The 27,500-nt window shown below is 39.8% G+C and overlaps 1 protein-coding gene across 1 annotated transcript; it reads left to right on the top strand.

Annotated features, from left to right (window-relative positions):
- On the top strand, positions 1 to 27,159 carry EIF3M (eukaryotic translation initiation factor 3 subunit M). The gene is made up of 11 exons (XM_033928548.1): positions 1 to 141; positions 5,780 to 5,912; positions 6,893 to 7,031; positions 7,328 to 7,451; positions 8,701 to 8,795; positions 10,665 to 10,748; positions 12,000 to 12,099; positions 14,288 to 14,369; positions 24,747 to 24,890; positions 26,505 to 26,565; positions 26,996 to 27,159. The coding sequence occupies exons 1-11, from the start codon at positions 100 to 102 to the stop codon at positions 27,114 to 27,116; spliced, it is 1,125 nt and encodes a 374-aa protein (XP_033784439.1). The 5' UTR covers positions 1 to 99; the 3' UTR covers positions 27,117 to 27,159.
- Positions 27,160 to 27,500: the final 341 nt, after the last annotated feature.

The following is a 27,500-nucleotide window of genomic DNA, read 5'->3' as shown; positions in this document are numbered from 1 at the left end:
TGGCCACGCCCATTACGTAATCCCGGCTCGTCGCTGACCCGGAAGTGCTGGCGCCCGTCTCTTCCGGTGCCGCGCGTGTCTGCGCCGAGGCTTTTCAGCATGAGCGTCCCGGCTTTTATCGATGTGACTGAGGAGGATCAGGTGAGTCTCGGTTGAATCGAGTTGGTTACGAGACTTTCGCCAACGTTATCCGTCAGACCTAGCAAGTCGCGTGACGCCACCAGACCGCGAGAAAGGGCTCGCGCAGTAATTCTAGACAGACGATGAGGTCCTTCTAGCCCACTCTCCTGTTTCCACAGTGGCCAATCGAGGTCACAAGAACCCGGCAAAATCCCTAGGAGTAGCAAGGTTCTATATAGAATCCCAAAGATCGCAACATTCTGAAATCCCAAGGAGGAGCAGCGTTTCCTAATCCCTAGGAGTAGCAAGATTCCATATAGAATCCCAAAAATCACACACAACATTCTGAAATCCCAAAGAGGCGCAGTGTTACAGAATCCCTAGGAGTAGCAAGATTCTATATAGAATCCCAAAGATCGCAACATTCTAGAATCCCAAAGAGTAGCGAGATTCCATATAGAATCCCAAAGATCACACACAACATTCTGAAATCCCAAAGAGGAGCAGTGTTACAGAATCCCTAGGCGTAGCAAGATTCTATATAGAATCCCAAAGATTGCAACATTCTAGAATCCCAAAGAGGAGCGTTTCAGAATCCCTAGGAGTAGCGAGATTCCATATAGAATCCCAAAGATCGCAACATTCTAGAATCCCAAAGAGGAGCAGCATTTCAGAATCCCAAAGATCACAACATTCTGAAATCCCAAAGAGGAACAGCATTCCAGAATCCCTAGGAGTAGCAAGATATCACATAGAATCCCAAAGATCATAACATTCTGGAATCTCAAAGAGGAGCAGCGTTTCCTAATCCCTAGGAATATCAAGATACCATATAGAATCCCAAAGATCGCAACATTCTGAAATCCCAAAGAGGAACAGAATTCCAGAATCCCTAGGAGTAGCAAGATTCCATATAGAATCCTAAAGATCGCAACATTCTGGAATTCCAAAGAGGAACAGCATTCCAGAATCCCTAGGCATAGCAAGATTCCACATAGAATCCCAAAGATCGCAACATTCTAGAATCCCAAAGAGGAGCGTTTCAGAATCCCTAGGAATAGCAAGATTCCATATAGAATCCCAAAGAGGAGCAGCGTTTCAGAATCCCTAGGAATAGCAAGATTCCATATAGAATCCCAAAGAGGAACAGCATTCCAGAATCCCTAGGAGAAGCAAGATTCCATATAGAATCCCAAAGATCGCAACATTCTAGAATCCCAAAGAGGAGCAGCGTTTCAGAATCCCAAAGAGTAGCGAGATTCCATATAGAATCCCAAAAATCACACACAACATTCTGAAATCCCAAAGAGGCGCAGTGTTACAGAATCCCTAGGAGTAGCAAGATTCTATATAGAATCCCAAAGATCGCAACATTCTGGAATTCCAAAGAGGAACAGCATTCCAGAATCCCTAGGAGTAGCAAGATTCCATATAGAATCCCAAAGAGGAGTAGCATTTCAGAATCCCAAAGATCATAACATTCTGGAATCTCAAAGAGGAGCAGCGTTTCCTAATCCCTAGGAATATCAAGATACCATATAGAATCCCAAAGATCGCAACATTCTGAAATCCCAAAGAGGAACAGAATTCCAGAATCCCTAGGAGTAGCAAGATTCCATATAGAATCCTAAAGATCGCAACATTCTGGAATTCCAAAGAGGAACAGCATTCCAGAATCCCTAGGCATAGCAAGATTCCACATAGAATCCCAAAGATCGCAACATTCTAGAATCCCAAAGAGGAGCGTTGCAAAATCCCTAGGAATAGCAAGATTCCATATAGAATCCCAAAGAGGAGCAGCGTTTCAGAATCCCTAGGAGAAGCAAGATTCCATATAGAATCCCAAAGATCGCAACATTCTAGAATCCCAAAGAGGAGCAGTGTTACAGAATCCCTAGGAGTAGTAAGATTCTATATAGATTCCCAAAGAGGAACAGCATTCCAGAATCCCTAGGCATAGCAAGATTCCACATAGAATCCCAAAGATCGCAACATTCTAGAATCCCAAAGAGGAGCGTTTCAGAATCCCTATTAGTAGCAAGATTCCATATAGAATCCCAAAGAGGAACAGCATTCCAGAATCCCTAGGAGTAGCAAGATTTCACATAGAATCCCAAAGATCACAACATTCTGAAATCCCAAAGAGGAACAGCATTCCAGAATCCCTAGGAGAAGTAAGATTCCACATAGAATCCCAAAGATCGCAACAGTCTAGAATCCCAAAGAGGAGCAGCGTTTCAGAATCCCTAGGAGTAGCAAGATTTCATATAGAATCCAAAAGAGGAGCAGCGTTTCAGAATCCCTAGGAGTAGCAAGATTCCATAAAGAATCCCAAAGAGGAGCAGCGTTTCAGAATCCCTAGGAGTAGCAAGATTCTATATAGAATCCCAAAGATCGCAACATTCTAGAATCCCAAAGAGGAGCAGCTTTTCAGAATCCCTAGGAGTAGCAAGATTCCATATAGAATCCCAAAGATCGCAACATTCTGAAATCCCAAAGAGGAACAGCATTCCAGAATCCTTAGGAGTAGCAAGATTCCATATAGAATCCCAAAGATCGCAACATTCTAGAATCCCAAAGAGGAGCAGCTTTTCAGAATCCCTTGGAGTAGGAAGATTCCATATAAAATCCAAAAGAGGAGCAGCTTTTCAAAATCCCGAGGAGTAGCAAGATTCCATATAGAATCCCAAAGATCGCAACATTCTAGAATCCCAAAGAGGAGCAGCATTTCAAAATTTCTAGGCATAGCAAGATTCCACATAGAATCCCAAAGATCGTAACATTCCAGAATCCCAAAGAGGAGCGTTTCAGAATCCCTAGGAGAAGCAAGATTCCATATAGAATCCCAAAGATCGCAATATTCTAGAATCCCTAGGAGTAGCAAGTTTCCATATAGAATCCCAAAGAGGAACAGCATTCCAGAATCCCTAGGAGAAGCAAGATTCCATATAGAATCCCAAAGATCGCAACATTCTGGAATCCCAAAGAGGAGCAGTGTTTCAGAATCCCTAAGCATAGCAAGATTCCATATAGAATCCCAAAGACCGCAACATTCTGGAATCCCAAAGAGGAACAGAATTCCAGAATCCCTAGGAGTAGCAAGATTCTATATAGAATCCTAAAGATCGCAACATTCTGGAATTCCAAAGAGGAACAGCATTCCAGAATCCCTAGGCATAGCAAGATTCCACATAGAATCCCAAAGATCGCAACATTCTAGAATCCCAAAGAGGAGCGTTTCAGAATCCCTAGGAATAGCAAGATTCCATATAGAATCCCAAAGAGGAGCAGCGTTTCAGAATCCCTAGGAGAAGCAAGATTCCATATAGAATCCCAAAGATCGCAACATTCTAGAATCCCAAAGAGGAGCAGCTTTTCAGAATCCCTAGGAGTAGCAAGATTCCATATAGAATCCCAAAAATCGCAACATTCTGAAATCCCAAAGAGGAACAGCATTCCAGAATCCTTAGGAGTAGCAAGATTCCATATAGAATCCCAAAGATCGCAACATTCTAGAATCCCAAAGAGGAGCAGCTTTTCAGAATCCCTTGGAGTAGGAAGATTCCATATAGAATCCCAAAGAGGAGCAGCTTTTCAAAATCCCGAGGAGTAGCAAGATTCCATATAGAATCCCAAAGATCGCAACATTCTAGAATCCCAAAGAGGAGCAGCTTTTCGGAATCCCTTGGAGTAGGAAGATTCCATATAGAATCCCAAAGATCGCAACATTCTGGAATCCCAAAGAGGAGCAGTGTTTCAGAATCCCTAGGCATAGCAAGATTCCATATAGAATCCCAAAGATCGCAACATTCTAGAATCCCAAAGAGGAGCGTTTCAGAATCCCTAGGAGTAGCAAGATTCCATATAGAATCCCAAAGATCGCAACATTCTAGAATCCCAAAGAGGAGCGTTTCAGAATCCCTAGGAGTAGCAAGATTCCATATAGAATCCCAAAGATCGCAACATTCTAGAATCCCAAAGAGGAGCAGCGTTTCAGAATCCCTAGGAGTAGCAAGATTCCATATAGAATCCCAAAGATCGCAACATTCTGGAATCCCAAAGAGGAGCAGCGTTTAAGAATCCCTAGGAATAGCGAGATTCCATATAGAATCTCAAAGATCGCAACATTCTGAAATCCCAAAGAGGAACAGCATTCCAGAATCCCTAGGAGAAGCAAGATTCCATATAGAATCCCAAAGAGGAACAGCATTCCAGAATCCCTAGGAGAAGCAAGATTCCATATAGAATCCCAAAGAGGAGAAGCGTTGTCTTCAATGACACCCAGATCTTTTTCCTGGGCACTTTTGGTAACTAATTTGGGTTATTCTTCCCAATGTACATCACTTTGCATTTATCCACATTACATTACATCTGTCTTCCAATTTCTTATGGTTTCCTGCAGGTTTTCACAGTATGTACGCATAACATCAGAACACTTTCAAATGTTTATGCATTATTTTTCCAACAGAACCTTTACATTTCATGACTATCAAGTAAAAAGTTTTGTTTGTTTATTTATTTATTCAATTTTCTATACCATTAGCTCAGAACAATTTACATGAATTTATTCAGATACGCCAGCATTTTTCCATCCATCTATCTAATGTACCTGAGGCAATGAGGGGATTTAGTGTCTTGCCCAGGGTCACAAGGAGCAGGGTGCTGAGGCTGTAGCTTTAACCACTGTGCCACACTCTACCATGTCGGGTTTCAATGTGAAATTTTAATGCTTATATTCCTTCTGAAAGTTAAGGGGTGAATCAAGTATCCACATGTTATGTGGAAAAATTAATAAATAGTAACTACAGAGTATCTGAAGTAACTGTCTGCCTCTTGCAATGTCCTTTTCTTGCTCTTATCTGTCTATTTTACGTGTCAAGCACCCACTAATTCACTTGTTCACTGAATTTTGCATGTTGGTAAACAAGTTGAAAATTGCTTCCATGCTAAGGAATTTGCTTTTAGTTACCCACAGCAGTGTTGGTGTTTTTTTCTTGGTAACTCAAAAAGCATTATTTTCAAATGTTGTGGATATATTGTTTCTCTATTTCATGAAAGAAACTGATTGACTGGCTTCTCTCCTAAGCTAGTAGATAGAAGATGATTTCTGTATGAGGAGGAGAGTTCTCGTTATGGCTAGCTAACCATCATCGTAAAAATGAAACCTTCTCCCTGAATGGAATGGAGTGTGCAAATTCCATACTCTTCTTTCCCTTTTGTCCTTTTTCTTCCTCTAACCCCAGTCCCTTCTTTCTTGCCTACCTGAAAGAGCAGCTCCTACATAGCAACTGGTAGGACCTGGCTATTCCTTTTATCCAAACTCCCCTTCTCTGCAGATCACTGTGAAGTTATCTCTGGGTGATATAATTTGTTGAAGCTGGTGGTCTTTTACTTGATAGCACACGTTATTTGCCACTTTATTTCTTTGGGCCTTGCTGCAAATAACGTGCGCTATTGGTTAGTAAAAGACCCCTACGGTTAGATTGGTTTTAACTTATTTATTTATTCAATTTTCTATGCCTTTCTCCCAGGAGAGCTCAGAATGGTTTACATGAATTTCTTCAGGTACTCTAGCATTTTTCCCTGGCTATCCCAGGGCAATGGGGGGATTAAGTGACAGTGAATGGACCAATTTTATTCAATTTGTTTTCTATAAAAGGCTGCAGAACTTCGGGCTTTCCTTAAATCTAAGGGAGCTGAAATTTCAGAAGAGAACTCTGAGGGGGGCCTCCATATTGACCTGGCTCAGATTATTGAGGCCTGCGATGTCTGCCTAAAGGAAGATGATAAAGGTTTGCTATGATAAAACTGAATGTTTCAAAAATGTTACTTTCAGCTAGGTTGTCTGTTAGTCCATTGTTTCTCAACACACAGTAGGGGTATACAGCGTGGGTCTCCCACCTCCATTCCTCCAGCAGCATGCCCCCCCCCCCCAAAGCCAAAGCTGACCAAGAAGACTTCCCTCCAATGTCAGAACTGACGTCAGAGGGAAGCCGGGTCAGCCAGAGTGGCTCCACAGTTTGGGCAACATCAAGCTAACTCCAGTGACGAAGAGCCCTCCATCTTTTTCCACCTTCCTGTTTCCTGTCAGGGAGTCTGGAGGCTATACAAGGCTTGGCACTGGTACTAGCTTAACTGATGCAGAGCTTCTGAGTCTATCCACTCGTGAGGCCCTGTTGGTACCGCCCCTCTGACACAAATGTATCAAAGTGGGTGGAGCTGACAGGGCCTTCCTGAGCCGTGGACGTGAAGGCTCTTCGTTGAAGTTAGTGCCGGGCCAGATTCCGAGTCAGGCAGTGGTAGGGCGGCAGAAGGAAGAAGATTAGAGGAGGAGAAATGCTGAACTTGCCAGGGGGAGTGGGGGGGGAGAGAAGGAGTGATGTTGGACTGAGGGGCGTGGAGAAACGGAGAGAGTTGGTAAGGCTGACTGATTCCATGGATGGATGGGTGTGGAGAAATGCTGGACATGGAGAGAAAGGATATGCTTCTTATGGGATGGAGAGGAAGGGAAGAAAGAGCAGGAAATGCACATGGATGGAGTAGAGGGAAGGGGAACTGAGGAGAGAGGAGATGCACATGGCTGGAGGGGAAAATGAAGAGCAGCCTGTTCAGAACGGAGGAGGGTCGGCAGGGTTATGCTGCATGTGGGGGATGGGAAGGAGAGATGAAAAGATATCTGATGGTGTCATCAGTGACGCAGCGTTGCTTTTCATAACAGTCGGCTCAGTTGTTTCAGCTGAGATAGATTTCTTTCTAAATTTTTTTTCTATAGATGTTGAGAGTGTGATGAACAGTGTGGTTTCTCTGCTCCTGATCTTGGAACCTGATAAACAAGAAGCTTTGATAGAAAGTCTGTGTGAGAAATTAATCAAATTTCGGGACGGGGAGCGTCCATCTCTCCGGTTACAGCTGTAAGTATTTGAATCTCCATTTTTTAATGTGGTTTATTTAAGCTGAGATATTAGCTCTATCAGGTGCAGGGAAATTATTTTCATCTGTTGTGCATGTGGTTCTCTCCAGGGTATATTTTCATAGCATTTATATTCTTGTATTTCACAATTTATAAAACTTTTTTTTGTTTGCCTTTGTGGTAAGTGTTTAACTTTCAGTTTCTTGAATGATACCACAAAGTAAAGTGTAACCCTAAACGGTGATAAATGCTTTGTTAAATAAACTTACAATGTTAATAACTAGCGTTCTGTTTCAGGCTAAGCAATCTGTTCCATGGAATGGACAAAAACACCCCTGTGCGATATACAGTTTATTGTGGCCTTATAAAAGTTGCATCCACCTGCAATGCTATCCAGTATATTCCAACAGATCTTGACCAGGTGAGTTGTGAGGCATTTACTTAGCATGTGTGATCTGCCACGGGGCTCATAGGAATAAAAGGGAATTGTGGCAGATGCACATGAAGCTAAATGACCCTCCGAAAATGAGGTGTTGAACTTGGATGTTACTTAAAATGTAAACCTTGTCTTTCAAACATAGAATAGGGGAGGCACTCGGCTACTATCAGAACTGGTTTGCTTGCTATACAGTACCGGTACTTCAGATTTTAATGAAATATCAAAGTTCTGATTGATTATAATACAAACAAGTCTTTTTTTTTACTACGTTTACTAGTCATTTCTAAAGCACTGCTAGACATACACAGATCTATACATCAAAACATAGAAGAGACAGTTCCTGCTCAAAAGAGCTTACAGTCTAGTCAAGATAATTGTAAATTTAATATAGTCAGGGCTAGAAAAATAGTATGATGCGCATGTGGCCCCGTGAAATATTTTGTGCGGCCCCAGTCGAGGGCGATGCGGTGTTTTCCTCCTCTGTCTTGCTGCAGCGTTTGCGCGGCCCAGGGAAGCCAAAAGGTTGGACACCCCTGACCTAGAGTATGGAATCCTAAAAACCTAATCTTCCAACCGTCACAGTGCCTTCCTTTAATAGAAGGAGAGGAAAGTGCTATGTAGGTAAAAGGTTATAGGGTTATAGGGATCGGCACATGGGATCTATTCACAGGGCAAAGGTAGGGGAGGGACATTAAGGTGGGCAGACTAGATGGGCTGTGGGCCCTTATCTGCCATCTATTTCTATGTTTCTATGTTATAGACGCAGACTCCTATTAGAAAAAGTGTTCCTGGTTCTAGTTTCAATTTCTTGGTTGAGCTAAGGATCCGTAGTTCTGGGCACAGTCAGTTTCTAATGTATTCTCTGCCTAACTTCAATTTTTAAACCTCTTTGTTAGTAATTTTCTTCCCTTTTTTGTAGTCTCCCTGGTGTATTGTAGCTTAGTTTGTGTTTACAAGATTTATATTATTATTTGCTTATTGGTTATTTTTTTTTCTTTCCTTTTGTTTTGTAACACTTTATTACTGGACAAAGTGTCTTCTTTGGTCATATTCAATGCTAAATATTTTAAAAAGAAAAGAAAAAGAGTTAAGGGTGAATCTCCTTTCAGCGGGAAACATTGACTAAATTTCCTTTTGGGCAGAAAATGACAAGGGGAGAAATTTTTCCCTGTGTCAGTCCCAACTCTGCTTTTTCAAGGAAGTAGTAGCTTGAAATTGTGCTTCTTTTTAGGTTCGAAAATGGATTTCTGACTGGAAGCTAAGCACAGACAAGAAGCACACACTTTTGAGATTGCTTTATGAAGCACTTGTGGACTGCAAAAAGAGGTGAAAAAAACAAAGCTAAACCAGAGCTTTTGCTCTCATTATACAATATCCATCATATATGATTAGAAAAAGATGCTTTTGTTTTAGTAAGAGCTGAATCTGCTTTGAATATTGTGAACTGATTGACTTTTTAGTCTTTGTAAAGTCTTTTCAGATTGAGAACTTGAGGGCTTCATCATTTAATTATTTACTTTTTACCCACTTAACACCTAGGCCAGGGGTGCCCACACTTTTTGGGCTTTCGAGCTGCTTTTAAAATGACCAAGTCAAAATGATCTACAAACAATAAAAAAAATTTTTAAAAACACAAAGCACACTGTACGCAGAGAAAATGTTAATTATTATTTATATTCTGGGGTTTTTTCAGAGGTCAAGGCAGAATGCTCTATGCAATGTCACCTCAGTAACAACCATACAAAAATAGACAAACATACCCACTCCCTTTTTACTAAACCGCGATAGCGTTTTTTAGCTTGGGGAGCTGCGCTGAATGCCCTTCGCTGCTCTTGACGCTCAAAGGCTCCCTGCGCTAAAAACCACTATTGCAGTTTAGTAAAAGGGGGCCATAGTGCAAAATATAAACAGCAGTATAAATTCTCAAAACGGACACATTTTGATCACTAAATTGAAAATAAAATCATTTTTCCTACCTTTGTTGTCTGGTGATTCCATGAGTCTCTGGTAGCACTTTCTTCTTCTGACTGTGCATCCAATATTTCTTCCCTTCTTTCAGCCTCCTGTATGCTTTCTCTCCTCCAGACCTCATTCCCTCCCCCAACTTTTTCTTTCTCTCTCCCTACCCCCTTTCTTTCTTTCTCCCTGCCACCCCGTCTCAAGCCACTGGCGCCGCCACAATCGGGGAACAGGCCTCCAAGCCTCCGCCGCCGAGTTCTGAGCTCTCTCTGCTTCCCGATGCCATAAACAGGACAGCAGAAGCACCAAGAAATGTACTCTGAACTTACAATGATCTAGTTACATGTGACGTCTGGTATTGATAATTTGCACTTAATTAAGGTCCCTTTTAATAAGCTGCGGTAGAGGTTTCTACCACAGCCTGGAGTGCTCCGATGCTCATAGAATTCCTAGAGGAAGGCTACTAAAATGGTGCATGGTCTTCGTCATAAGGCATATGGGGACAGACTTAAAGATCTCAATCTGAAGGAAAGGCATGAGACATTTAAATACCTACGTAGCGTAAATGTACATGAGTCGTGTCTCTTTCATTTGGAAAAGAAGCTCTGAAATGAGAGGGCATAGGATGAAGTTAAGAGGTGAGAGGCTCCAGAGTAATCTAAGGAAATACTTTTTTATAGAAAGGGTGGTAGATGCGTGGAACAATCTCCTGGAAGAAGTGGTGGAAACAGAGACTGTGTCTGAATTGAAGAAAGCGTGGGACAGGCACTTGGGATCTCTTAGGGAGAGGAGGAGATGGTGGATGCTGCGGATTGGCCATTTGCCCTTTATCTGCTGTCATGTTTCTAAGAGGTCCCACGTGCCTGTCGCTGCTTCTCTGTTTTATAGAGAGTAGTCCTCTCTTTCACTTCATTTCAAGAAATACTAAATTAAATTAATGCTCAAGCCAGGCCCCTGATTTTCCTCCTCTGTTTTTGAAAATCCTGGGGGGTGAAATGCAGTGGTAGTGGAAAAAGAGCAGTACAAGCATTTGTGGAGTTGAATGGAAGTGATCAAAGTGTTAGAAGAGACAGCAGCAGCCTAGCTGGCCCAACTAAGGAAGATGTGGATTAGGGGAGGGATGGGGGGCAAGAGCAAACTGCCCCGTGTCAAACCAAATTCTCTATGAATGGAACCTATTCTTTTGGGTATGGTTTCGTGTGAACATAAAATGAGCTGAGCTTCTCTTGCTTCCAGTGATGCTGCTGCAAAGGTCATGGTGGAGCTGTTGGGTAGTTACACGGAAGACAACGCATCGCAGGCCAGAGAGGATGCTCACAGGTAACCCTTGCGTTTGGACCTAGTAACATATGGCAGAAAAGACCCATTTATTGGTCCTGACTAGGTGGAAAGTTGACTTACTGCTTGTGCTCAGCTTTTGTTTTCGTCTTCCTTGCTTCTCGTTATCTTTGCCATATCTGGAAGGACGGCAAGATTGCCACTAGGCTTCATGGACAGCAGCAAGGGGAATCGCTGCCATCCTTTGAATAAATCCTGGGGGATTGACAGGGGTTGAGGTTGTGAAGTGTAAGGGGTGGGGCTTAGTTATTCTGACACCCCATTTGATCCTGTGTTGGGTGGAGTCAGGATGGTGTCAGAGAAGCTTCATTGGGGAGAGAGAGGGACTATGATATGAAAATGCTGTCCCAGCTAGCTGTCATTGTGACAGAGTTCTGGGCTGCATTACATGCATGGCCCCTCCGCATTTTTGGCTTGTGCAAGAAATGGGGTGATGCAGCCCCCCTCTCAGCTTTTAATGCAGGTTATTTTTTGCACTTGCCTTATGTTTATTTCAGAAATGACATGTGATAAGTGCAAAATTTAACTACACTTTGGGCCTCTTCTATTAAACTGTGCTAGCAGTTTGTAGCGTGGCGAACCATGCTGAATGGCCTGCGCTGAATTCCTATGAGCGTCAGGAGCAGTGCGACTCTCTGCACTAAAAGCTGCTAGCACAGTTTAATAGAAGAGGCCCTTAGCAACCTAGAACTTTCAATTTGAAAAGATTTCTTTCTTTGTTAATTTAATGATCATTTGGATCAAATATTTTCAGAAAAAAAAACTGAAGTTGGTTTATGATCAGGCAGTTGACAATCACTCCTTTTTAATTTTAGTCTCTCCCTAAGGGGACAGAAAGCTGAGCTGGTTGAAATTGAAGTAGAAAGCGAATCTGTAGGATGGCAGCATGCCCTCTATACCCACAGAAAGATGAGTTTCTCGCTCGAGCTCTGTGGACACCAGTGAGGAGTAAACAGATGCCTTAAAAGAAAGAAAAGAACTTTTCATAAATTGTGAACCTCTTTGTGGGGTAGAGCAGGATATCCGCAGAGAGTTGGGACCTACTGTTGTGTATGTGCCTTCCCTCCACTCTGCTTCAACTGTGCCATCTGTGTTTAAATCTAAGCGCTGTCCTTTTGAAAGGCAGTATACCAAACAAAATAAATTGTATATTCAGGGAAATGTTTACAAATCAGAATATGATCCTGTAAGTGTTCTAGGTTTTTAACAGGTACGTTTTTGTGTTATTTGTAGATGTATTGTACGTGCATTGAAGGACCCCAAGACTTTTCTCATAGACCATCTTCTTGCTTTGAAGCCAGTCAAATTCTTAGAAGGAGAACTTATTCACGATGTAAATATCATTTCTGGATTCTCTCATGATGATAAACGTTCTAATTTTACCAGGTTTCTTTATGCTGTGTGATGGTGAGGACAAGTGCGAGTGGAAGAGTAGCTGAGAAGTCTGGGTTCAAATTTTATTAACGCTGCTTGAAATCTTGAGCAAGTCATGGAGACTTAGATAAAGTCCTCTGGAGAGAGGAGAATACTTTATACATTTAGGGCTCCTTTTACAAAGGTGCGTTAGTGTTTTTAGCGTGCGCACTCCCGAAAAACTATCGCCTGCTCAAGAGGAGGCGGCTAGCGTGCGTTAAGGCCCCAACGCACCTTTGTAAAAGGAGCCCTAAATGTAACTACTGAGAAAGGCACAAGTTAATCCAAATACCGTTTGGTATCTACCTCTATTGCAATATTTTGTTTTATAAAATTGAACAATTTATTTAAAAAAAAACAAGGTACAAAGGAAAAGGATCAATACTGCCAGTGATGGATCTGTGAAATGTGCTATGCACTAAAATATGACTCTTTGCTGTCAGGCCGCTTCAGAGACTTTTCTATCTCCTAAATTTGTTTTATTTTTAATCTTCTTTCATTCTTTCTATTTCTTTGATTTTTGATCTTGGAAATGTATGTTATGTTGTTATTACTTATTTCTAGTTTATCAGATCCTTTAAATTGTGAGCCTTCAGGACAGATAAGGGAGTTTTTCTCAAGTACCTAATTTCATTTTAGTTTGATACTTTGTAAACCGCTTAGGTCAGTAAAATGCAGGAGCGATTGATCAAATCTTAAATAAACATAAAGGTGAACTGGTTGATGTAGTATATCTAAATTCCCAGAAAGCTTTTGACAAAGTTCCTCATGGGATAGGAGGCAATGTTTAATTGTGGATTAAGACTTGGTTATCAGACATTTTTCTCAATGGAGGAGGGTAAATAGTGGCGTACTGGGACTTAACTTATTTATAAATGATTTGGAAATTGGAACAATGAGTAAGGTGATGAAACTGTTCAAAATTGTTAAAACGCATGTGGACTGTGAAAAACTGCAGGAAGACCTTAGGAAATTGGAAAACGGGGAGGTCCAAATGGCAAATGAAGTTTAATGTGGATAAACGCAAAGTTACCGGATGCTAGGGTCCACCTTGGGGGGTCTGTGCTGAAGAAAAAGATCTGGGTGTCATCATAGACAATACGCTGAAACCTTTTACCCAATGTGCGGTGGTGACCAAGAAAGCAAACAAGATGCTAGGAATTATTAGAAAAGGGATGGTAAACAAGACTAAGAATGTTATAATACTTCTGTAATGCTCATTCTGGTCTCCTTATCTCAAAAAAGATATAGTGGCACTAGAAAAGGTTCAAAGAAGAGAGACCAAGATGGTAAAGGGGATGGAACTCCTCTCGTATGAGGAAAGACTAAAACGGTTAGGGCTGAGGGAAGATATGATTGAAGTCTACAAAATCCAGAGTGGAGTAGAACGGTACAAGTGGATCAATTTTTCACTCCGTCAAAAATTACAAAGACTAGAGGACACTTGATGAAGTTACAGAGTAATATTGTAACATGAATAGGATGATGTGGAAAGAGCGGTTTAAGAAAAGTTTGGGCAAGATCCTGGAGAAAAGTCCATAGTCTGCTATTGCGACAGACATGGGGGAAGCCACTTCTTGCCCTGGATCGGTAGCATGGAATGCTGCTATTATTATGCTTGTGCCAGGTACTTGTGACCTGGATTGGCCTCCTGACCCAGTAAGGCTATTCTTATGTTCTTATTTTGCACATTCAGCATTGCTGAGGAAGTCTTCTGCTGCTGCTGCTACTCATCATTTCTATAGCACTGTATGTTAAAACATGCAAGAGAGTCCCTGCTCAGTAGAACTTACAGTCTAATAGTAGAAGAGGTAGGAGATGTTTCAGATAAGGACATGTTCCTAAAGAGCTCATATTATGTTTTTGCGTGTGTGTGTGTGTTGCACTTGCCTGGTTATCGAAGAGGCCTTTAGGAGAGCTTTTAGGGGGCTTGAAAATATGAACAAGGACTCTAGATGCCTCCCTGTTTTAGCACCTAGCTAAACTTAGCCTCTTTGGCTGCTGAAGAGATTGTCACTTGCGGATGTTGTAAAGTGCTATACGAATGATCGATTTTGTGGTCTCAAAGTACTGGAGTTAATTAAGATAATTGCATTTTGTCTTTTCAGCTTTTGACCATCTTTGTGAGTGGTAAATTATCATCCTATGTCAGGTTTTACCAACACAACAAAGACTTCATTGACTCCCTTGGTAAGGCCTATATAATCATTTTCGACATGCATTGGTTCTATTTAAATAGGATTGTCTCAATAATATTTGACATTAGAAAAACATGAACATCATATATAAGATTCAAGAAATGGTTGTTATGGTAGATGCGTCTCACACAATTAAGCCTAATAAAATATTTGATTTAGTAAAATTCTAAATGACTTAGGGGTTCATTTTCAAAAGAGAAGAACATCCCAAAAATTGATGTTTTGGGCCTCTTTGACAAAGCTACAGTAACAATTCCCACAGCCTATTCAATTCCTTTGGGCTGCGTCACATTTGCCCTTAGTTTGCTAAAACATCCAAATTGCTGTTTTCAAAGCACATTTTCTAGATGGTTTTCTCTGCTTTGTCTGCAGTGCATCTAAATCTCAAGGGGAAAATGTCCAGTGCAGAACTTGGATGTGTGAGGCGAGACCTGTTTTAATAACAAAAGATGCCAAAAAGGTGTCCAAATTAACCAGATGAAGACATGACCCCCAGTACATACTAACCTGTATGACAGGAGACCAGGCCCATATCCAACTCTGACTACCACAACCTACCCCAAGTCCCACCTGCAGGCATAAGGGCTATTGGGGTAGTGTACAGTTGGATCCAGTAGGTTTTAGAGGTTTTGGTGAGATGTGAATTTCACTGCAGTGCCCAACCGGTCTGCTGGGATGTCTGTGTAGCCAGTTTACTAGGAATGCTGGCCCCTCCTACGTCACGGTTGCTGTTTTATGTAAGTTTTTCATTTGAAGGGGGGGGGTTCAAAAAGGTTAATGCATTGAGGACAATCACATCTAGAAATGGCCATTTTCCAATTAAAGAGAGAGACATTTTCCAGTTTTGAAAATGGTTATGTTCGCTGCTGGATATTTGGATGTTTTCCTCAAAACATCTAAACTTAAATTTAGATGTGCTATTGAAAATGCCCCTTCCAAATGAGGTATGTTACATTTCCAACTGTTTTTATGCTTACCAGTCTAATCCAGAAAAGAGGGTTTTAGGTTTGGAAGAAATTGAGCCAGGGGGAGCTGCTTCCAAAAGAGTGTGGTCAAGCAGGGTGCTACCTGGTCTTTGCACTAATGCTAAAAAAGGAGATGGAAGAGCATCTGATCTAGAACGTGTTTGCAGTGAAGAATCTTGAATGTGCCTCTTGGTAGTTTCTTTTAAGAGCATCCCGATAAGCAGGTTAGAAAAAGGGCAAGAAGAGAGAGAGTTGAACGATTTCCAAAGTATTCCAGTCAGCTGCTGGAGAGATTGTAAATACAGACAACAAACATTCTTTGACATGTTAAAAAATATGATATGAGACCAGTGGTCCATCTAACCCATTGCTCTGACCCAGTATGGCTATTCTTAGGTACTTATGTCCAAGTCTGGTTGTAAAAGAAATAATGAGGTACAGAAACAGCTAGTAATAGGATAGTAAAAGGTGAAAAATGGAAAAAAAAGCAGCTGCAAAGGTTAAGACACATGTTTGCTGTGCATTAAAAAAAGGTGGAAGGAAGGCCAAAGAACTGCCAACATGGCTAAAGGGTGAGGTGAAAGAGGCTATTATCGCTCAAAAGAATCTCTTTCCAACAAACGGAAAGCAGATACAATGACGAAATAGGAAAAAGTTTAGGCACTAGCAAGTTGGTTGCAAAGCATTGATAAGGCAGCCACAAGAGAATCTGAAAGCTCATAAAGCAGCCTTTTTTTCAAGTATATTTGAAGCAAGAAGCCTGTGCGAGAGAAGTCAGTTGGGCAAGGTCATAGAAAGACTGTAGCCATTCAGAGAAGCTGAACCAAATCACAGCGAAGCTAATGCACATTAGCCAAGATTACAATCTTCTCCTACGGACCTTGTTACCAGTAATGTCCAAACTTTAATCCAAATAGAAATTGGCTAACACTCTAATTCTCCTGGAGGAAATTTTTGAAATGAAAAAATTTTACACTTTAAATAAAAAGTTTTTGAATAATGGACATCAGTATGAGCCCTTCAGATTGCCCATGAGAAATAATTGGCTCAGGCAGTAACTCATTAATGAAAAGCATCAGACATAAGTTTGAATAAGAACTGCCTCATACATCATGTTGTCCTGTTTTATATATAATCAAAAAGTGTATATACTTTAATTACTTGCAAACATTTACTCCAGGAAATTTTTTTTTTTTTTAAATTCAATAAATAAAAAATTAACAAAAAATGAATAAATAATCTCCCAAAACGTGATAAGATGAAGTCCTTAAAGTGCTAAGTTTGCATCTTGAAAAACTTTTAAAAATCTGAGGATTAAAGTGCAGGTGCAAACACTGGAAAAAATTCCAAATTGAAACAGTACCATAAACTATACCCTACTTCCATGTGGTTCATAAATGTAAAAAACAGTTCATATCAAAACTGATGAATAGTGAAATAAAAAATCTAGATTTGGTAAACTAATATAATTTCATAAATATGATTCATAAAAGTCAAAAATAGTTCATTCTGTTATAACAGTTAACAACATAAAAATTTTAGGGGTGATTTTTGATCATAAGCTGACTTTCCATGATCACATTAGTAATATTGTTAAAACAACCTTTTACAGGCTGCGCCAAATTCGTTCACTCTCACAATTTTTATGTTCAAAATCCCTTAATATTCTCATTCACTCTTTGGTGATCTCTAAAATTGATTATTGTAATGCCCTTTTTAAGGGCATTTCTCTGAATGAAATTAAACGTTTACAAATTATTCAAAATGCTTCCATTAAACTTATAACTAAAACTAGGAAATTCGACCACGTAACTCCTCTTCTTAGGAAAGCACATTGGCTTCCTATATCTCACCGGATAACATATAAATTATGCATACTTACTTTTAAGTCCCTATTTATAAAACTCCAGCATTCATCTATAAATTATTAATCCCTTGGATACTCCAAATAGAACATTGAGATCCAATGAACAAAATCTATTGACGATCCCTTCTCTTAGGGTTGTTAATACAAGACGGCAATTTATTTTTTCTGTTACTGCACCTCAAATTTGCAATTCCCTCCCTATTTATTTAAGGGAAGAGCGCAATCTGGAGAAATTTAAGAGTAATTTAAAAACTTTTCTTTTTAAAGATGCTTTTGATAATTAGCTAACTAGTTCGCTGGTTACATTTTTAATTCCACTGTACAATATTAAGGTTTTTTGTTTTCCCTGCCTTTTGTTTTTTCCCTGATTGTCTTACTTTCCTTTAATGATTTTGTATTTCATTCTCCTTTATCCTTTTGTTTATAGTTTGTTAAGTTTGTCTATTAGTCCGTTTGGACGTAATATATTACTAAGTATTGTATTGTTCCCCAAATATTGTAATTTTAAAATGTTCATCGCTTAGAAATCTGATTAAACGATTAATCAAAAATTTTATTAAACTTGAAACTTGTTGTATGTAGAATTAGAAGTATATGTTGCCTGTAAAAATCACCACTCGACAGAGCTCCATTTCGCTGCCTTCTTCAGGAGCGGAGATTGCTAGAAAATCATATTTGTAAGGGCGACAGACTTATTGAATCCACCAAGGCGTATGAAAATCAAACCATTGCATCGGAGGAAGCCAAAACTCAGTTATCATTAGTCATTTATGGTTGCTGAAGATTGAAAGTGATCAGCGTGACATAAAATTTTAAAAGGGTCCAAAGGATAATCCAAAAACTCTACACTGTGGATCAAAATAGTGGAAACCATTCAAAAGAATAAAATTACTGAACATATTTCTATTTCATGGTTTGCTGGGTCATAGACCACCTGGATGCTGCATTTTTAAATGGTTTATTTTATTTAAATATTTCTATACCACTTATAGCCTAAGTGGTTTACACTTGGCTACTCAAGCCTTTCTCCCTGTTTGTCTAATGTACCTGGGGCAATGAGGGGATTAAGTGACTTGCCTGGGTGCTGAGCCACACAGAGGCAGTTGTTCTACTCTATCTGGATCCCAGAAGGCATTTTTGAAGAAGTCCCGTCATGGATAGATGGTAACGTCACTTTTCTGAATTGATAAAAGGTAGATAGTGGCATATCCTATAGACCAGTGCTTTTTAACATATTTATAAGTGTTTGACTTTGTAGATCACCCATAAAGTTATTGAGAAATTGCAGGAAAGCCTTTCAGGCACCCAAATGGCAGATGAAATTTCATGTGCACAGCTGCAAAGTGGTGCAGGTAGTGCAAAGTAATTCACCCTCATAGTTTCCATATCGGGCATCACCACCAGAAAACCGATCTAGGTGTGGAAATCCTCTGCTCAAGAACTTTCTGCAAGCCGAAATGGAAGTGGGAATGTGGCCGTTTAGAATATGGATAGTACTTTCATGTAACAACTGATGGTTGTTTTCTTGCTCTGCATCACTGAACTTTGCTAAACGCCTTGCTGCCAAGGATGGCCTAAGATAGCTGGATATGGTGGACTTTCCTTCACAGCCAGTGCTTGCGTTGAAGACAATTTGTCTCATGGCATGAAAGCTCGGTGATGGAATGTTAATGTCAGCAGCCGCTTTATTTATACATGGTGAAGAAAAGGAGTCCTAATTAACTCTTTGCCACTCCCCCATTGATGTGTAATTGAGTGTTACAAAAGAGCAGTAGTTCATTCGCTAGTGGACGCATTAAAATTCCTTTTTCTATATGGTGGCTTTTTAGGGCAGGGGTCAGTGACAACGCAGTGATGCAGATTTTATTTTTTTATGAGTGCATTAAGATTTTGACATAGTAGTAATGAATAAATGTTTCCATAAAATATAAGATGTATTTTATATCTTGGAACTGAAATACCACAGTTCACTACAGCCTGACTTCCTCTGGAAAAACAAGTCCTCCTGTTAGGGTAACCTTTAATACGTGCATCATTGAATTAATGGATTGTTATCAAAGTGTGAGAATAATTGTACTGTGTTGAGGGCTGTTAATACACTGTATGTATTAAAAGTGAAAGCGGTCACAGCTGAGAATATTATCTGAGATCGATTTGGCAAGAACTTAAGCTGTGCCAATCAAACTTCTAGGCGGATATACATATTTACAACTATAACAAACATTGTGACAAAAAAGACATATTGTGACGATGGGGATGGAGGTAAGAAGTGGGTGACGTAACAGAGGCAGATGAGCTGCGATGATTCAGAGGATGCAGTACAATCAAAAAATACATTTCTCACTTGTGCAAAACTTCAGCGCTAGTGGTTGAAGAACTACTGCACCGGCGAGAAGAGAATTTTTATACTCTGGACTGTTTGCTAAACTATTATACTAGAGAGAAGCTTACTGTCCTCTCTAGTTTTGTCTCTGATGCAGCCCTCGGGCGAACGTAGCCATGTCCGGCACATGTGAAATTAAATTTCTTTTGCTGCATATGACTGTATAAGGAAGTTTGTAGTCAAACTGCCGATATTAAGCCCTCGGGAGTCCCTCAGTGGCCAGTGGTTTTAAAGCCACTGATTTTGCGCCCCGGCCATGGACCCATAGGTTAAGCAGGTGCAACGACCACCTTTTACAGTATTTTGCTTGCCTGGTTAGGCTTGTGGGTGCCCAGATAACTGCTGGCTCTTCCTCAACTCCATCCATGAACCACTCTGGCACAGTAGTGGTTAAGTTCCACTGACTATCCCAGGATGGCCCACTAAGTGGGCAGCAGCCTCTCTTGTTCACTTAACCTCCCTCCCCCCTGCCATTTGATCATTAGCTTCTTTTTGTGTCTGAATTAGACATTTTAATGTAATACTTAGCATTGTTTTTAAGAAAGTAGTGCACATTCCAGATTCTACCCCAAATTAATCTGTTCTCAAACCTCCAGCGTTAAAAGATTGAAATTACCTTTTCTAAGAAATCTCATTACAAACACAAAAATTGGATATTCTTTTAAAGGCAATAAACAACCACTGAAAGGGTGCCATGGAAGGGAGAACCCTGAGGTCATTTATGGCAGGTGGACAGTGGCGCAAATGTACCATTCACTCAATCAATACCACTCAGTCTCATGATTCAAAATATCAGAGGCCTCAGAGATACCCATTTGTACCAGCAAACGTTCGGGTCTTTAAAAATTCTTCTTTGAAACACATGTAAACCAGAGAGGAAACGGGTCTTAGTTTGGATTTCATCCTGCGCGTGGAATTGAGAATGAAGAAAATCAAGTAATTGCTTCAAAACCACCTTCTCGGTAACTTTAATCAAGTAGGGTGAAGAGGAACTTTGTCAATTAAATCATAGGATCTAATGCATCTGAATTTTAATTTTTGCAATGAACAAGTTCAAGTTTTATTGAGTTTAATATACTGACCATCAACATGTATCTGGCCGGTTTACAATGCTAAAAAAAAAAGATACAAAGTAAAATAATAATTATATATATATGGGGAGGAGTGAACATTAAAAGACAATAGACAAAGACTTACATGAATTTGAGGGTATTAAGGTGAAGGAAAGGTCAATAAATACATTATTAAAATGAAAGTTAAAAGAAGGGAAGAGAGGGGAAGGATATGACATGAGGGATAGGGTAGCTTCGTAAAAGCGGTTGAGATGATTTTGCTGGATTTGAGGAAGGAAGTATTTAGAGATTATGATATGCATCTTGAAACAGAAATGTTTTTAGTTTGGTCTTGAATTTATCAAGAAGATTTTCATGACGAAGTTGAGGTGGTATGGTGTTCCATAAGGTTGGAAACACAACCCAAGCCCCTCGAAAAACCACCATGTTTGATCGAGAAGTTGATTTGATTTGATTTAGGAAACGTCTGAAAACACACCTGTTCCTAAAGTATCTGGACAACTGATCCTCTCTTCTCTCTCCCCTCTATAGCGATTAACTTGTTCTATTGATCACTCTCTCCTCAAAAATGGATTTCCTGTCCTATTAACCCTCTTTCTTCCTCCCCTCTTAAAGTCAATCAATTTGTACCTTTGCTTAATCTTTGTAAACCGCATAGAACTTCACGGTATTGCGGTATATAAGCTGTTATTATTATTTGAGAAATTGACTGTGACTTCACATCCTGAGGCAGCTTATAATTAGCGAAACGCTGGCCACCGTCGATGTGCGGTGTCTTTCTGTTTACTCAATAGAATTTGGCTTTTCAAATCATTTTCAGATCATAGGGGTCCTGATACAAGGCAGAGTATATCCCACTTGCATTGCACAAGGCTTTTCTCTATTGAAATATTATTGAGGAGGTTTTTTTATGCCAGTGACTTTATTACACCCTGTAAAACTCCACCTGTTTTCAACCTGAGTTTCTTGGTTTGGTGGAGGGGGGGATCTGCGGCTTTTTCCTTCTCTTAATAATTTTCACAGAAGAAGCGTTGCTGATGTGCGAATTGTGGGTTTTTCTGCCTTGTTCTGGAACTCTATGCCTGTGGAATGTTTAGTACTTCTCTTTGTGGACTCTGCTGATCTTTCATGAGTAGTTGTGCTGTACTGTAAACCAGGGCGAAAATTTTTTAGTTCCATAAGGTTGGAGCAGCTACAGAGAAGTTAATTTTCCTAGTGTAATAGAATTCTTTAATGGAAGGAACGGCCAGTAAGTTTTGATCTGTTGATCTTAGGGTCCGAGAAGAACAGAGAGGGATAATAAGTTTGTCAAGAAAAGATGGAAGACGTGAGAGCTTGATTTTGAAAACCAGCATTAAGATTTTATGGGTGATATGGTGCGTGATGATAAGTGGCCTTCAGCAAGTGAACTTTTTCAGTTATTGTAGAAATTGAAGCAAAATTTATCCAGTGAGCTTTGGAAATCATAGTATAAAGTTTATGAGCAAAACATGCTAGAAGACACATGTGGTCATTTAAGTGCTTAACGTCATAAAAAGCTCACATGCACATAGGATCTTTTGTGCCTGTTCAGTAGCTTCCTTATCCGTATTTAACAGTGATAGATATAAGGGGGGGGAGGGTTAGATTTATTCCAACAGTGCTGACACTGATCTTAGCCTCATTCATCCTGATGTGAGCCACTTCATACTGTTAATCGCTACCCAAGTCTACCATGCTTGTCACGTTTGTTTCGCAGAACAAGGATAAATCAGGGAACCACTTGCTTTTTCCTTAATCAACATCAATGAATTTTTGCTTAAAACATAAGAACATAAGAATTGCTGCTGCTGGGTCAGACCAGTGGTCCATCGTGTCTAGCAGACCGCTCACGCAGCGGCCCCCAGGTCAAAGACCAGTGCTCTAAAATGAGTACATCCTCACCTGTGTACATCCCAGTTTAGCAGGAACTTGTCCAGCTTAGTCTTGAAACCCTGGAGGGTGTTTTCCCCTACAACAGACTCCAGAAGAGCATTCCAGTTGTCTACCACTCTGGGTGAAGAAGAACTTCCTTACGTTTGTACAGAATCTATCCCCTTTCAACTTTAGAGAGTGTCCTCTCATTCTCCCTAGCTTGGAGAGGGTGAACAACCTGTCTTTATCTACTAAGTCTATTCCCTTCAGTAATTTGAATGTTTCGATCATGTCAGTAGAAAATGGGGTGTGCTAAGCTTTAGGAAAAGGCCCCATAAGGCCTCCTCTTGTTTGTTTTTTTAATTAGAATACTGATCCTATTACTAATTTTAAAAAATGTTCCAAGCAGGTACTTGTAAAATGAGTGCTGATGACTTGCCTTATGTGACCAAGAGTCAGGGATGAAAACAAAGTCCAATGTGTGATCAAACGGTGAATCACAGAATCACAAAGAGGCGATAGACAGTGGTCTGCAAGAACAAAGCAGACCAGCCAGTGATGAAAAAAAATGCAGTTTATTGCAACAAAATACCCTAAGACTGCGTCAGCGTAGAGCTGAAAGGGGATATCAACACACTTTCCCCTAAAAGCAAGTATTTCTTCAAGCAGTTTTGTCACTTTGCCAGCAGAGCAACAGGACTCCTTCAGAAACTGATTTCAGCAGCTATAAGCCCAGGGGGACAGTAAAACAATGCACCCCGATTTGAATTTGTAGTCTAACTATTTCATAAATCTGATTGTATCCACTAATCTCGGAGCGTCTTTATAAATGATGAAGCCCTTGATATGGGGAAGAAAACTGAAATAGATGCAGCCGTTGTAAATGTGAAACAGACGGAAAATGCCTGGATCCGGATGCTTTTGGATCATATGGATTAGAAAAAAGGTCACTTAATCCCCCATTGCCCCAGGTACATGAGATAGATTGTGAGCCCACCAGGAATGACAGGGAAAAATGCTTGAGTACCTGAATAAACTCATGTAAACCGTTCTGAGCTCTCCTGGGAAAATGGAATCAATAATTGTTGTACTTTGTTCTGTAGTGAATGCCCAGACTGTGTGGAAGTAGAGCTCTTTTCTTCTATACCGCAAGGATTCAATGCAGTTTACAAAAAGATTTCATGAACAGTGAGATCTAGATTAAGAGTAGACTGTCTCTGCTTTTGAGTTATTGGTTCAATCTGTATCTTAAAAACAAAACATTTAAAACAATAGTAATTGTATTTTTGAAGTACCGGTAATCAGTCGGTCCTGTGTTGGGTAAGGGTTTTAAAATGTCTTTAAACGGTCATTAATAGACTCCAGCAGATGACATCATTTTATGTGTAGCAATTCGTCATTTTATTAAGCCTGACAACATAGGCCAAGAGCATGAGTATATGGTGTCGTCTGTCGCCCTAACATGTCTACATTGTAATCTGGCATTACCAGCAACCTTTTTGCTTCAGAAACCTAATCAGCAGTCTCATATTCATTTGTTAATTAAGGTTAATGTGCACTAATTGATTTTTTTGAAGCTTGTAGAGTTCCATTAAGTCCAGTTAGGTATTGTTGCTGGTGTATCTCATTCGTCTGAGTTATGATCATTAGTTGTTGAATCTCTGCCAGATAATTACTGTTAATTAACACAATGTGCTCTTTTATGCTGAGGCCTAATCATCACTGAATGCTGTAAATTTTCAATCTAAGTATTTGTTTACCAGTCTCAAATAGAGAATAGAAGTTCATTATTTAGTAACACCCCAATCAAGAAGGACTTGGGCACAAAACTTAAAATCTTCTCTCTCAGGTTTCTGCATAAATTGTATCTTAAAATATATCCTACATTGAGGAAAAGGCCCTTTTCACTAAGGGAGTCATTTGCTAACACATTTACCACAGAACCTATTGCACAAAATGGACAATGTCTTAAATAACATCTTTCTGTGAATGTTCCAAACCAGTACGAGCAATTTTGCTCGCCAAAGTTTTCTTAAAAGATCCTCTGTTGAAGGCAAATGGTTTCACATCTTAAAGAAAGAATAGTGACGGTATTACCGTATATGTCTCTCTAAATTCTCAGTGCTGTCCATGCTTAGATTGGATCTGGGCAGAATAGGAAACATTTATTTTTGGTTTTACTTTCTAGGCCTGTCACATGAACAGAATATGGCAAAAATGCGACTACTTACCTTCATGGGTATGGCAGTGGAAAATAAAGAGATTTCATTTGATACCATTCAGCAAGAGCTTCAGATTGGAGCTGATGATGTGGAAGCATTTGTTATTGATGGTAATCATGTCATTCCTTTATTTTTTTAACTTAATTTCATCAGCATTTCAGATTTTTATATGATAAAAGTATTCAGTATGTAGAATTGTTTATGTGCTTTTTATAGAATGGATATTGTTTTGCACTCTGTAATCCTAGAGATATCTCAAATCAATTTTCCAGTTATTCACACTTAGTGCAAAGCATCTACAGATTTTATCCTATCTTCACATGCTTTTTCTGTGGGTAAAGTACACAAAGATTCAATATACCATTTAAATGTTCTTTTTTCCTTTCCTGATCTGAATGTGCCATGGAAATACCTTCCTCACTTACGCACATACTGAGTTTTGGTTATAGCACTGAAACTGGCCCAAAATCTTTTTCTGCCCCATTTTGGTCTTGGCCAAAAGGTTGTTTTAATTTTTGGCCATATGTTTTTTTTAGTGAAAACTGAAAATTTGTACTTTGGCTCATTTGTCTTCCTTTGCCTCCTCCTGCCCCCCCCCCCCCCCAATAGGCCCCTGTGGTCTAGGTATATAGTTGGGGCAAGAGCAGTACCCAATTAGTTCTGCCCTTTCTGACTGCTCTCAAAATAGCTGCTATGACTGGGGCATTGCTCCTGTCCCGACTATGAGGCATTGTAAGGTAATGGGGGTGGGGACTTCTCTTTGAATTCTTTTTTTGTACCATGATTGCAAGTAATGCAGTTATGATCTTGCACAATTGTTTATATGGAAATAGAGGGCTCCAAATAAATGCTTTTGATCCAAAAATTTAGTAGGTAACTCGGTCATTGCAAGACTTGAGTGTTGTTAAAAACAACTTCCCTATCTCCCATGACAGTATGTTCTGGTGCTGAGGTCAAGACCTTCTGAGCATCGAACCCCCACCCTCTTCCAGTGGCCTCTCCTTCTGCATTTTGGGGATTGCAGTTATCACTGCTTCCTTCATGTTGTATACTTAGGACATATGAGTTATTCATAGCCACCGCCCTGTGGCTATCTTCTTCACCTAATTTCTCCTTCCTGCATAGGAAGGATGCTGCTTAATGAAGGAGACCTGAACTAATCACTCCCATCCCCTCGAGTCTGGAGGGGATCTCCACAGGATTCCTGTTGCTCCCGTTCCCATGCAGCTCTCTACTCAACAGCCCTGCTTTAAATTCCTGTAGGTCCCAAAGGAGACAATTCTATTACTACGTGCTACAAGATAGGTCCCCAAATTCTGCAGGCTGCAAGAGCACTTATGCACATGAGTGTTGTTATAGAAAAGTAGCACACATTGGCATCTGGTGCGCCCACTTTTGCCATGTTGGACACTCATGGGCTCCTCCTCTATGAAACACCCCTTGCATTTAGTACTAATACCACTGAGTGTGTGGCCAGCATGTAGCAGGTAACAGTCGTGTGCGTGCTGGGTGAATGAGGAAGAAAATGTGCACCTGCAGAGGGTTTTGAATTTCATTTGAAGTGATGTTTCATTTCACCGACCAAAAGTTAGGATTGCCAAGTTGATTTCAGTTCATTTTAAATTTTATTTACCATCTTCTCAAGTTGTGTTGTGTAAAAGGAAAGAGTGTTTCAAGTTGCTTGTCATACCAACTCTTAATCCTTTTTTTTTTTTTTTTTACAGCTGTAAGAACAAAAATGGTTTATTGCAAAATTGATCAAACGCAGAGAAAAGTGGTCATCAGGTAAGACCCATTCATTTGAACATTTTGTTGAGCAGTTTACTAAGTTCACATTATTTTTGCCTAATATATCTCATTAAGATTTTTAGTAGAAGCAAGGTATTATTCTTGTCAGCTGCCTGTGGTTAAATAGTTGCTATTTATCATAATTTTATTAAAGCTAAGACGGAATGTGATTAGCTTATTTAATGAAAGCGTCCTATTTTCCAGCACATTTCATTTAATGGCCTATTCATGGCTGGAATACAAATGGCATTTGAATTTCCTTTAAATACTTGGAGAAGGCTGTGAAGGGGGTTTTACCGGGAAGGGGAAGCAGAGATTGCAAACAAGTATTTTCTGTGCAAATGGAAATTTGCATTTGGACCTGGATAGATTTGCATGTGCAATTTATAATGAAGCTGTAATAAACTCTCTTTCTCTTTGCTTTTAGCCACAGCACACATCGAACGTTTGGAAAACAGCAGTGGCAACAACTTTATGACATACTTAACTGTTGGAAACAGAATTTAAACAAAGTGAAAAACAGTCTCCATAGCATTTCTGATGCTTAAGATTTAAGTGTATTAAGAAATAAACTTTTTTCCTCAAAAGAAAGTTCAGTAATCTTTTGTAACCTAAACTGAATTTAAAGTCAAACCAAATGTTACTTTATTTTTATTTTTTTTTAATCTTTATTCATTTTATTTTTCAACAAGTATACAATATTATTACAAATGATTCACATAACTCACTTGACATTCTTAAACAACGTTATTATACATATTTTAATTCTCCCCACCCACCTCCCATCCCTCCCCATATCCACAAAATAATCTATCCAAACATATACATACCTAGACATCTCTCTTCTACATTACAATTAATCTTACATTAACCTATCCCTCCCCCTACCCTTTCTTCCTCAAACTCTTTGTTCATTGTATTATATAAATTAA

The sequence above is a fragment of the Geotrypetes seraphini genome, chromosome 19, assembly GCF_902459505.1.
Source record: "Geotrypetes seraphini chromosome 19, aGeoSer1.1, whole genome shotgun sequence".
Classification (NCBI taxonomy): domain Eukaryota; kingdom Metazoa; phylum Chordata; class Amphibia; order Gymnophiona; family Dermophiidae; genus Geotrypetes; species Geotrypetes seraphini.
This window is presented reverse-complemented; position numbering and strand designations above follow the sequence as displayed.